Here is a 13,098-nt window from a genome sequence, read left to right as displayed (position 1 = left end):
GTCTCTTTTGCACTTATTTTAAGAAAAAATGTCTTGTCTCGATTTAGATTTTTTGCAGTGGACAAATACTTTATCAGGGTTTTCCATTTTCAGAAAGTTATTAATAGTTTGCATCTTTTATTATGAGCCATACTTCAGTGAACATCCCTACATCCTGTTTAATGTTACATGTTTCAAAAAACGTATTTAAAAGTGTCAAAACATTTATTTTTAATATCCAACCAAAAAAAAAAAAAAAACCCTAGCAACTGCTTTTAAAGGATACATGCCACACTGTTCAGACATTTATTTTTCTACATCACAATCAAATATTGTTTTAACTGTCGACATATATTACAATATTCTCAATGGCATATGAAAAAGTTCAGTGTCTGACTTCTGAGGTTTTATACCGCTAGGCTATTATGGGAGTTATATGGGCCTATTATTCCATTAGCTTTGTTTCCCTCAAAGCACTTTTTATGTACAATAGATCACTAGCCAGCTTGGTGTTGAAGCCAATCAATGTATTCCACAGAACTGCACGTGATTGGCTGTGGCTCCTGAGTAAATGAGCATAATGAATTCAACTTGGTTGTGTCTGATATTTCCTCTGGGCACAACCTGGACATGTATTGGGGTCAGAGTCCGTTTCAGCTTAAAGCTGGCTTCATCACCAGGGAACATGCTGTTTGACCTAGTGATGGACGGCACTGTGCGGAAATATGAGCTGAACTGATGTGGAGGTGGGGCTGAGTTGTATAACATTGGCTTAATGCATTGCATTGACTTCATCCAGAAGCAAACATGCAACCCCCCCCTTCCTTAACCATTAATATGAGAGCTTATCTTAAGACAAATTATACAGTTTACACCTTGTTTTAGTGAGGAGGGCAGGTAGGTCATGAACGTTCACCAACCGTAATGAACCCTTTTATTCAAAGGCTGCACACCCAACTTGAGGATGTTAACTGTTTACTAGAGGTTTCAAAATAAAATAGAAATTGGCAATTACTATATAAAGCCGAGAGTCTACACCTTTTCACATCGTATAAATGAAAAGTGTTTCGTCTTTGAAAAATGCTGACTAAAAGCAGGCTTTGGTTGCACCTTTTTTTTCCACATGAAAGGACAGTACAGTTTAAGTACCTGGACTGACCCATCTCTGTAATTGAATTGTATTTCTTTTTCTTTAATTATCAGCAGGAGAAGAGAGGCCCAGTGTGACCCAAATCACTTTTAAAAAGACCAAACAAGTAAAAAGTCTCGCCTGTTTAAAGGCAGCCTGTACAGAAACCTATAAGTTGTTTTACTTCCTAAAAACATTAAGCATAAACTTAAGTCATTATTATATGAATATTTAGGGTAAACGATTATGTGTGCATATATTTGTGAAGTTGGATTAAATGACATTCAGAGAATTTTACAAATCTAAAGTGCTTTTTCTAAACTGCTGCAAGTAGTTTGAGGCATGGCTCCAGCTTTATACATCTGAAGATTAATGTTCAAAATTCTGAAACATTTATAATGGATTTTCATTTCATAATCAGAACATAAGTTTTAAAATACATTAATCTTTGCAACAGCTCTATAGCTCCAAAAATGAAATTTACTGATGACGGTATGGTGATTGAAATGCACCTGGAGGTTCATGGCACAAAAGCACACGGACGCAATTTAGCTGAGCAGCTTCTGCTGCCAGATGGATCAGTTAGTGTGAAAATTGTTACTTTTTTTTTTTTTTTTGCAATGCTTGATCTAAGTCAAATTAAATAGAAAGGGTCTTAGAACATCCAGGCTTTCAACTGAAATCTGTGACTTTACTTATGCTTGAAGTAAAGAAAAGGTTTTTAAGGTCTCAAACCTGATTAAAAACACAGATGTAAAGAAATGTTCAGCTTTCAATACAATTTTTCGAGATTGTATTGACTGATTTTGCACAGCATATTCTACGTTTGGAAATGTATTTTTTATTTTGCTCCCTGGTCAAAGAAAGGTAACATTTCTTGATTGACAGCAAATACTATGTAATGATTTTAATGGGGCTAGGAGGTAAACTCAACACCTTAAAAAACTATGTAAGTAATTATAAATTATATTTTGCTGATGCATGATCCTTTAAAAATAAAAGTTAAAAAATAAAAATTTTTAGAATACAAATCGGGCGCAAATTGCTAAATAAATGCATTGGCACTCCATATTCTTACCGCCATCATGTCTCTTCCACATGGAGCCATTTCCTCATATTACGCATCATCAGAGCGCCTTTATATTTAGCAGCCCTCTCCTTTCCACACTGATCAATGCTAAATTTGTGTAGTTCATGAGTTGAGAGTTTGGTGTATTCAGAGGCATTGAAGTTAAAGGAGTAAATAAAAAAACATGCCGCACTTTTTAGATTGTTATGAAAAACTATTGTCCTTTTTAGGTCTGTTTTAACATTATGTGCTACTTTTGTTGGTCTGTCATATAAAATCCTAGCAAAAATACTTTGAAGTTTGTGAACTGTTGAAAGTTCTCAGCTTAGCTGAAAGAAGATGTGCTCCATAGTTCCAACTGCGTCTGACTTTCCTGAAGGCCTTTGACATTAAAAGGAATAGATCTAACAGAAATATGTCAGTGAATGTGCTTTAAAAAATATTCTTTAGCAGCGCAGCAGCCCCGGGGTTTGCATGTGTCCCAGATAGAGGTTCTCCTTTGTCTCGTAAAACATTTACGGTGGCAGACGTTCCTGCCTTCTGCCGGTGGAAGAATGCCAGTATGAAGGCGACTCCACATTTAGTTTCCTCTTATCTCTTTCTCAGGTCAGATGCCAGTAGTTTCATGGATAACTTGAGATTAAATTTATACTCTTTGGAATTTATAAAAACTATATTTAAAATTGAAACCTGATATTGCTGGAAAACAAATGTGGGAATAAAATAGATAGAATACTACATGTTATTTGGAACTGCAGGAAAGTAAAATGCACGTATGAGACAAGCGATAACATATCTGGTTGTTGTAGAGGGTTTATAGGAACACATTCATGTCTGCCAAAAGGTTTACCAAATTCTTTGAGCTGGCGTTTAATGGACACTTCCTGGTTTAGTTGTTTTGAAGCTGCTGTACCTCATCCCTCACCATGACAGCTGTGTAGCGCTCATACAAATCAGCATTCAGTCTGCCTTTCTTGGGTTTTGGACTTCACATCAAAATCTGAATAAATTCAGGATGTTGGTTGAAAAGGACAGATACATTTAACCCAAATTGTGTTTGCATTGAAAGTGATCACATTAACTGGCAGAAATGGCACGTAAAAATACAAATCAACTTTTTTTAAGCACACACTTTTAATCAGGACCAAGTTGGCCCACCCTCATACAGTGCCCATGTTGGGTGAGATGAGAGTTATTCTGCTGGTGTGTTAGTGCTGTACTCTTAGCTATGTTCAACCATAGAATTTAAAGAAAATTCATTCTTCAAAAAGCTGCAAACAACTCTTTGGATGCTTGTATCCTGGAAGAGGCTTCGAACGGGAGAACAGTATCGGGCCCTGGCATTTTCCCATCTAAATAAGACTGTGCTTCTAAAAAATAGAAGCACAGTCAAACGATTGCATCTGGAATGTGAAACACAATACGGATACACATTGTGGATGAACCTGTCTTCAAGCATCACACAACAATGATCAACTTCAATAATGCGGTTTTACTGGCTTTGGTTATTAATACAGGCGCGGAAGTGACTTCAGCAAGGTTGCCAGACGACCCATGTTTTCCAGCCCAAAAAATGTTCATAATAAATGTTCACCACCTGGATATACAGTATATGAAATCTCGCCCAATTTGAACCAAAGTCTATTGATCTCTTAGGTCATAAATCTAAAGAATAACATTTTTTACCCATAGACGGCTATCCTAAACTGCCAGATTAGGAAACATCCCAACCTGGCAACAATGCATGTAAGACAGGAAACGATGCAAAACCCCATCATGCACCGCAACATATTTTTGCAAAATATTCAAACATAAATTCGCCAAATAAAAGAGGAACGTCGTAGTTTGGTTTAAAGAAAGCATTTTAGTTTTTATCATAATTTAGTTTGTTGCAAGAATTTTACTGTTTGAAGATATAGAAAATTAAACCATATGCCAACCGTCACAAGGATGTGTATGACAAGGAAGGGCAATAAATACTGTGTGCATAATTTAGATGTTATAATACTTCTTAAGCTCCTTGAGATATTTACTGTCACAGGTAGGAGCTTCGGCCGGAGAGTAAGTGAGTAAGTGTTGGGGCCGGTAGGACCGGCCCACAGGGAAAATGCCTGGTATCACAGATTACCAGTCCGAGCCTGAACAGCATTCAGGGATGGTAAAGCTTACCCAAGATGATGATCATGCAAGAATCAATAATGGACAGGGACATTTTTTTATGTCTGCTCTGAAAACAAACGGTTATGATTTATTATATCTATAATTTTCTGTTATCTACTGTAAAGAAATATGGATATCTTCATTTAGGGAGACTATTTACACTTATAATTACAATGTTACAATGCCTTGATTGGGCGTTCATAATGTGATTACTGAGCTTAAATAATCTAAATAAATATTAAAAGGTTGGGGTATATTTTCATTTAGAAATACTTTGATTAGAATGTCATAATTCCGATATTTTTGTTTTTTTTCTTGAATCGGCTAAAATGCCTTGGCATAAACAAAATTTAATGGTTTACGTTGATGGGAGCCAGCTGGTTTAATTATGGTTAAAAATTCAAATAGGTACTAAAGTGGGTCTAGATTTTTCCTGAGTTTTTACAAATACAATTTACTCCTACAGAGTAGCTAAACAGTCATTTAAAAGTTATGACTGAGTTGTTTTATATCCGCACACCTTTCCTTTCCTTCATCCACCAACCTGATAAATTAAATAGCTGCATCTCTGAATATTGTCAAATTAATAGTTGGCGGTCAGCAGTATGTTACATTTTATTCATAGCCTTTAAACTTTTCACATTTTGTCACATTACAACTGTAACCTTGATCATATTTTGTGTAGTATTGATTGATTGATCTCACAGTGGATCAATCAATCATCAGCTCAAATAGTCAAAAAGGAAGAATGTGTCAAAGGAAGAAAAAGGTGCATGGATGTATACAGTATATGTATACATATACAGTATTAACAGTGTGTCCACATGACAGCTTTTTTTAGTAGCTCCTCCAAAAAACATATACAAATTTTAAGAGGCCAAAAAAAATATCTTTTACACGTAAAATATGAAACACGCAGAGTGCCTTTGGTTTCATTCTACTCTATTTGCTTTCAAAAGTCACATATTTTATAAAAACATCAGTTTTTTTAAAAACATCTAAACTTTTTTTCTTACAAACAGTTCATACGAAGCTGACAAAAAAAAAGCTTTTTAAAAGTTTCATTTTATTACTTTTATTTAATTGTGTCCAATAAACCAAAAGGGCAGAAGGTAACTAAATGGGGTCAAAGTTCACCAGCAGGAGTAGGAAAACAGTGGATACTGGCTCCAGTCTGCTGGAGCCAGGTTGCCATGGTGCTCCTGTTGGTTGCCGTGGTGGTAATCCTGCTTCAAGGTGCCCTGTTCCAACGTGGAGACTGGGTAGACTGGAGCCGGATGGAGAGTCTCTGCTTGATCTCGGGTACTGGGTGGTAATGGGAATCTGGGGTACTCCACACATCTGGAGAGCAGAAACAGATCCATAGACATGTTATACAATATGTTTGCATCTGAGGAAACCTATTCCATCATGACTGGATGCTGAGTTGTTTTCTATATTAGATATTCAAACCTGTAAGGTTGGTAAGCCATGGATGCAGGCACCATCTGTTCATCACAGCTGTAGTCATACTCCTGCAGCTCAGTATGTGTGTTCTCTGATAGATCCTTATCCAGGGTCCATTGGGAAAGGTAACTCCTCTTCAGTGACTGCTGTGTAGAGATCTGATTCTTCTCTGCATTTTCTGACTGAAAGGGAGATGGTGTCCTCTGCAGGCCTGATGAGGAAATACAGCATCTATTTGTGAGGTATACTGTAGTTATTTTATAGTCTGGCATTTTTATCTCCTGTTCCAACCAATGAAGACTTTAAACAGCTGATAAAAATCCCAGTTAATTGGTTCATTAGTAGTATATTGGGAAACACTTTGAGTAAAATAGAAAAAAAAATGACCTGCTGCACTGTTATGGAGACTTTTTTTGTCTTCTGTTGATTTTTTTGCAGGGGAATTTTTAGTTGAACGGCACCTAGAAAATGTATTCAATAGAAAAGTTATGTAAACAAAGGACACTCAAAAAGACATCTGTGATGTTAAAAAAACAACAACAAAAAACTTAAGTTATGTTAATTGATATCAGATAAAACGGGGTAGAAATACCTTTTACTGTGAGAATGAGTTCCTCCTTCCCTAAATCCTTTTGCGAATGGGTTGTTATCAATCTTCAGTCTGGTAATCTAAACAAAGACAAGAAAATACAGATGGTGTTTCGTTAGCGCCGGAAGTAATTTTATTCTTCTGATACATGGTATTTATATCATAAAAACAATGTACAGTACAATACTCTATTTGTTTTTCTAAGGTCCACATTGTGTGACCACTTCTACTAAAGGGAATTTCTATTCTATTCTATTGATTTAGTGTGATACTAAACTGCAGCTCCTTGAAATAAACTGTAAAATTATTCACACCCTCTGAGTCTTTCTGTGTTACAGCTACATTCAAATGTAATTTTTTTTATATAGAGGGCAAACAGAAATTACCACATAATTGCGAAGCACAAGTAAACTGTTAAAATATTTCATTTATTTTTAACAGATGAAATAATTGGAAAGTGTGGCATGCTCGCCCTTTTAATGCGTGACCCCAAAATGGATGTGAAACCTTCAAAAGTGATTATAAATAATAAAGTCCATCTGTGCGTCATTTAATCCTAACATCAATCCAACCTTTATCTGAAACACAGGGGAAAATCTTAAAGAGATTTTACACGGGTTAGTTTATAAAACTACGGTAATACCTTTAAAACTTTATAAAATTCTTTTGCATGATGGTTCATTTGATTACACAGAAATATAATTCAGTGGTCTTTCTGCATGGAGTTTGCATGTTCTCCCTGTGCATGCATGGCTTCTCTCCGAGTACTCCTGCTTCCTCCCATAGTCCAAAAACATGACTGTTAGGTTAATTGGCTTCTCTAGATTCTCCTTAGGTGTGAGTTTGTATATGAATGGTTGATTGTCCAGTTTGTCTCTGTGTTGCCCTGTGAGACTGGTGATTTTTCCGGGGTGTACTCCACCTCTCAATCATTGAAAGCTGGAGATCCTGGAGATAGGCACCAGTGTGTAAAATGGATGGATGAATGGATGGATATCTGCAGTCCTGCCACTACATGTATGTTGACCTAAAGTCACTGTCCAAAGAACCAATAATCAGTCATTCAGGAGGTTTGGGTCTATAGTGCCTTTCCGTAAAAGTTTAAAAAACAATCCACTGGACTTGGTTTCCAAAGGCACTTGGTGTCCATAGTGCCTTTTAGGAGAAATTGATACCAGGACAACTTTAGTATTTGATGTAACACACCATCCCCATTTTTCCTCTGCAGATCCATCCATCCATCCATCCATCCATCCATCCATCCATCCATCCATCCATCCATCCATCCATCCATCCATCGACACGCTTAATCCCAAGTGGGGTCGCAAGGGAAGCTGGTGCCTATCTCAAGCTGTCTACGGGCGAGAGGTCGCCAGTCCATCACAGGACAAACAACCATTCACGCACACACTCACAGCTAAAGAGGACAGTCATGTTTTGGGACTGTGAGAGGAAGCCGGAGTACGTATAGTATAAAACCCACGCATGCACATGGAGAACATGCAAACTCCATGCTGAAAGACCCCGGGACAGGCCTCTGCAGGGCCATTTGTCTGAAATAAAGGGAAGATAAATATAAATCCAGACTATTTTGGAAAAAAAGAAAAACATATGCTCAGAGTTTTACACTCTAACAGGACAAAGTTACAGGTTCCTAAGAACCATACAGACAGAGTTTGGAAGAAGGTCCAGCAGACACTGTACTTCCACAGGAGCTCCTGGTCATCTTCATGGCCAGTTTTTCAGCCTGTCTTATTTGTCTATCACTGTGTTTGGCTCATCTACTAAAGAGGAGAGTGCCAAACTGCAACAAGCAGTTCTGCAGAGAAAATCAGGGCTGACCTCCCCTCCATCCACAACTTGTAGAGATCTAGAAATACGAGGGCTGCTCACATCATTGCAGACACACAGTTGTGATTTTTATCCTTCTATTCCTCTTTTGTTTAAACACTGTTTAAATACATATTTTCAAGAAGAAAAATTGTGTATGTCTTTCAAGAAAAAAATGCATAAATATATTTATATACAGAAATAACTAGAATTTTAATTTGCCTGTTAAGTTTTATTGGTACCTTTGGGTTTTGGTAAGCGGTAACAGCAGTAAAGACTGTCTCAGGGAAGGAGAAGGTCTGAAATGAGCCCCAGCACACAGTATGTGGACTGTCTGCCTGTATCACATGAAACCGAGGGTAGTAGCGATGCATGGAGTGAAGAATAATCTGAAGAGTAAAAGAGAAAAATAACCAGAGTAAACACCCAGTGTAAGGACATGGTCTAATTTATGCATGAAAAATGTTTTTACGTGGCCGTGCTGATCTAAGGTGTTGTTGGTGAGCTTCATCTTGAGGAAGGAAAACGACTGCTTCATCCAGTGACTTCCAACAGCAGGGGAGTCGGGGTGAATGTATGTCCGACATGGGGGCTCGGGCTCAGACTTTCCTGCGACCTCCCACTGTTCCTTTTTCCACTACAGAGAGACAGATGGGAGGGGTGGAGAGATGCAGCATTATCACATGAGAGACTGCAGGATATAAGTAATTAATCAAGAAAGTCCAAGAAGCAAAAAAAAAAATACTATAATTCATCCTTATGTTTATTTGAAGCAAGTAAAACTACTACTTTATTTTAAATCCCTGTTTAACATCCAAATCCTCTCAGACAGCAACCAAAGTAAAACCTTTGATTTGCTGTTTCCAAATGTGTTGAAAGCAACTGCTGAGACCAAATGGGCCGCAGAAAACCATAGGAGCTGCCGAATGTATGTGATGGCAGTCTGTTCCTCCATCGTCGAATGTGAATGAGGCTGGGATGCTAATTGATTGGGCTTCCAGCCTGGAGTGCACAAACAGGAAGCAGTAAAAGGCTTTGATATGCAGCAGTGAACGGTTGCAGGCAGACAGGGTAGAACAGTGTCTGACTGCAAACTGCTGCCTCATATTCTACAGCCTGATTGCTTAAATCCACCGACAAAAACAGAATATATAAGGGATGTGTTACATTATATCATACCTTGTATTTAAGGTTGTCTGCAGGGACAATATCCACCATGATAACATAATTTGCAAAAGGTTGAAGCCCAGATAGGCTTATGCTGCAGTGTGGAAACATTCTCCTACAATCAAGAGAGGGTGTTAGAAGCAAATATCTTCCAATTTAAAGCAATGCTTGGTGTAAAACTTCCATTATTATAGTTCTATAGATATTTGCATTGGGAGAGCTTTCAATGTTTTTACCTTCCGTGTTTTGTTATTATCATCTCTGTTCCAATGGTGTGAAAGGATTTCCATAGCTCTGAGTTCTGCAGGGTCATCCGGATGCAGCCTTGCTGGTAAGAATTAGCAGCTGATGAACACTGAGGCATGCTAGGATTTAATCTTTGGTCTGCTGGAAAATTGGAATTAAATATAAATGAGAAACATTGACAAAAAAGTAGAAATATAAATGCACAAACAGCTCGATTTGTTGTCTGAATTACACATTTATTTCAACTGCAGTGCAGAAAATGCATTGCACAGTTTTGTGCAAAGTTGTAATCAGAAACTTTTCCAAACACTTTTTTTGTTGCACTTTTTCATTTACTCGAAAAAAAAAACAAACAAAAAAAAAAAACAGAGCCTAACACTCCATATGCCATGACAAAGTCTGTATCAGGTTAGATAAACAAAACAGAATATGCCAGATTGTGCGCAATAAGGCACAATTTGTGGTAGAACACCAAAACAGGAGCAACATTTTACAACAACATATATTTCACATGAATAACTCTTTAGTTCCAGATCATAATAATGGAAATACATTAAAAGTTAAAATGATAAGACTACCCTTATGGATCTTAAAGTTTATTACATGGTTGTAATTTTTTTTCATGACTGCATTGACATTTATTGATAGAGTAAATGGTTAAAATTATTCTCATTCTTTCAACAACAACAACAAAAAAATCCATCTTACCAGAGATATTTGACATGCTACTATGTGGTGCTGCTATCCTCACAAAGCAAACAAAAGGAAAATCACTGCTTTCAGATATTTGAAAACAAGCAGGGTACTTCAGGGATCCCTATCCTAGAGAGGTCTGCTGAAGCTTGAAGTTGATTGGTCATTACTAAAGAGGTGTGGTCTAACCCACCTGGTGGAAACATTACCTGTTTTCTGCAAATGCAAAGAATTCTGCAAGAATTAACTTAATCTCTTGATTAGATTTTTATATGTGACAATTTTTTTGATAAAATAGTATGCATATCTTTCAAAATAAACAGACAAAGAGATGCTAAAATATTACATTTTTAGGTGGGAAATTAATAGGCTATATTAAAGATTTCCCTGTTTTTTCTTTTAAGACAGACAACTTCTGAATGGATACCTATGCAGTTTGTTAAGAATTTATGTTGCAGCAACTAACATTAAGGTATTTTACAAGAATAGATTTAATGGACCATCATTTGAAAACACATATAAATTAAATTAAACAAAATTATATATAGTTTTCTACATTTGTTGCATTAAAATGTGTATTGTGTATAAGTATCTAGTCCCTTTTTTATGATACCCTTAAGCAAAATCAAAACAAACTGCTCTCAGAAGTCACCTTGTAAACCAATTGGACCTGTTTGTTATTATTTGTGATTATAGATACAGCTATTGACATGGAGGTTTCTTTGAGACCCTTGTTGTACAAATAGTATAAAGGACATCAATAAATTGAGTAGTCATAAAGATGAAGAGTTTAAAGCAGGTTTAATTTATAAAAAAAAAAAAAAAAAGCAAAGCAGGCAGCTCTCTTGATATCTTTGTAAGAGAATCAGAGGAAGACAAACAAATTGGAGGTTTGAATCTTAGCTCTTTATGCAAATGCATTGTGGAGCAAAATCAGTTTTGCACATTACCTTGAACAAACCATCCCTAATGTAACACATGATGCTGGAGGGATGCTTTTCATCATCATGAATGGAAATCCTGAAAAAGAACCTGCTACATATCAGGAAAAAACCATAAGATTGGAAAGAAGGGTCAACGTTCTAGAGCTACCTCTACAACACATATACACAAATTGTCATCATGCATTTTGATTGACGTTGCACAGTTTAAGTACAGTGCTCAAGAATGTCAGCAAAGGTAGTTGACAAACATCTGTCAGGATTATCCTTATTGATGATGCTTGAGTCTGTTAATCCCTAATATTACCTGCCTATTGCGTGTCAGAACAAATGTTTTCCTAAAAGGTTCATATAATTGGGACAGTTCCTCTGTCAGGGTAAAAGTCCATCTTCATTATGCATCTGGCAAAGATTTGGGAATGGAATAAGAGCAGTGTCCTTGATCTAAGAACAAAATATAATATTTTGATAAGGCTGAAGCCATGGATGTCTCCTCATATGTAAACGTCTATGATGTAACAATGGAGTTGTATAAAATGCTTCTTTAACTGTGAACTGTGGCCACTTCACGAGATGGGAACCCAGGTGGTAAAAGCTGCGTTTGGTAACCCTGAGCAACTTCTCTGGTCTGAATAAGATTACAATTTCTATCAAAATCTGTTGTCATGTCTCATGGTTATTTTTGGAGTGTGATTTAAAGAGTTTGTCCCGAGTTACGTATCTCTTCTCAGGAAAACAACCGGAAAGAGAAAGTTTCAAGGTGTAAACACAGAGCTTTCATTAACAGTGCAGTTTTGGACCCCAAAAGGCCTGCAGATCTTATTGCAGCAAATGATCGTTCTACAAATTATTAAGTGAAGTTGGCTTAAAGGAAATGCAGGCCACACTTTTCAAATGTTATTTGTAAAAATATATAAAGAAACTCTTTCATTTTCTTTCCATCGTCAGCATATATTTAAAAGTTTGGTTGTACTGTAAAAAAAAAAGGGAAGAAGGCATTTAAAATACTCTTACAAACCGTAATCAGGACTCTGGCAAATAAGAATCACCCCCACCCCCACTGCTTCCAAATGTGTATTAGGAACAAGATGTGAAATCACAGAGGTTACTGAAGTCTTAGGTCTGGCCTTGACAATGGTTCTTCTCTTATCCTGCCAAATGGTCTCGTTGCATCCACCCCCCCATGTCTGCAACATGATGTCTTTTTAAGTGTCCCTGGGGGGGTTGGGGGGAGAAGGGGGTGGCCTCTCTTCTCCTTGAAAGCCAGTTCACAAGGATGATTGACAGGAGGAAGGAGAGAAAGGTGGAGGTATATTAAAGAAAAACAAATATTATGATAAATATAGCCTTACCTTAAGTTTTAGGTATCTTATTGTAATTATTTTAAGCAGGCTGGTCATTAAATGTTAAAACGATGGCCCTAACACACATACAGACTGATATTTCAATCTTGATACAACATCAAATTCCTGCTGTTTTTGATCTGATCCAATTTACACATCTATAACAACCACAACTTCTCTTTGAAGGTTTCTATATTTTTTAGGCATGCCTAGTGTTTAGGGGAGGGTTTGCCCTCTCTTCCAGGACATCTTTTAATAGGTCTAGCAAAGATGTTGAACGAGGAGACCTAACTTGGAGTCGCCACTAATCTCTAATTTATCCCAGATGTGCTCCTCTAGGTTTAGGTCAGGACTGTGTGCAGGTCAGTCAGGTTCCTCCGCAGTAAATCTGCTCCTTCAAGTTGCAACAGAACAACACCAAACTATATTCAGATTATTGAAAGCATGAAATTCTCCAAAACTTGCTTTGCTTGAACAAAGTGGCCATGCTGAACTCTGAAAGACAA

At 37.1% G+C, this 13,098-nt stretch overlaps 1 protein-coding gene across 1 annotated transcript; it reads right to left on the bottom strand.

The window, feature by feature from the left end:
• Positions 1–5,447: 5,447 nt before the first annotated feature.
• LOC107090963 (T-box-containing protein TBX6L-like) lies at positions 5,448–10,384 on the bottom strand. Its single transcript, XM_015384626.1, has 9 exons — positions 10,324–10,384; positions 9,606–9,756; positions 9,382–9,484; positions 8,675–8,839; positions 8,445–8,591; positions 6,376–6,452; positions 6,171–6,244; positions 5,790–5,994; positions 5,448–5,678 (listed from the first exon to the last, which is right to left on the bottom strand). Exons 1-9 carry the CDS (start codon positions 10,337–10,339, stop codon positions 5,471–5,473), a joined length of 1,146 nt encoding a protein of 381 aa, XP_015240112.1. The 5' UTR covers positions 10,340–10,384; the 3' UTR covers positions 5,448–5,470.
• Between the last annotated feature and the right edge of the window lie 2,714 nt (positions 10,385–13,098).

Source organism: Cyprinodon variegatus, unplaced genomic scaffold, assembly GCF_000732505.1.
Source record: "Cyprinodon variegatus isolate N-32 unplaced genomic scaffold, C_variegatus-1.0 Scaffold318, whole genome shotgun sequence".
NCBI classification, from domain to species: Eukaryota; Metazoa; Chordata; class Actinopteri; order Cyprinodontiformes; family Cyprinodontidae; genus Cyprinodon; species Cyprinodon variegatus.
Note: the sequence above shows the minus strand (reverse complement) of the source record. Positions and strands in the feature narration are given on the sequence as shown.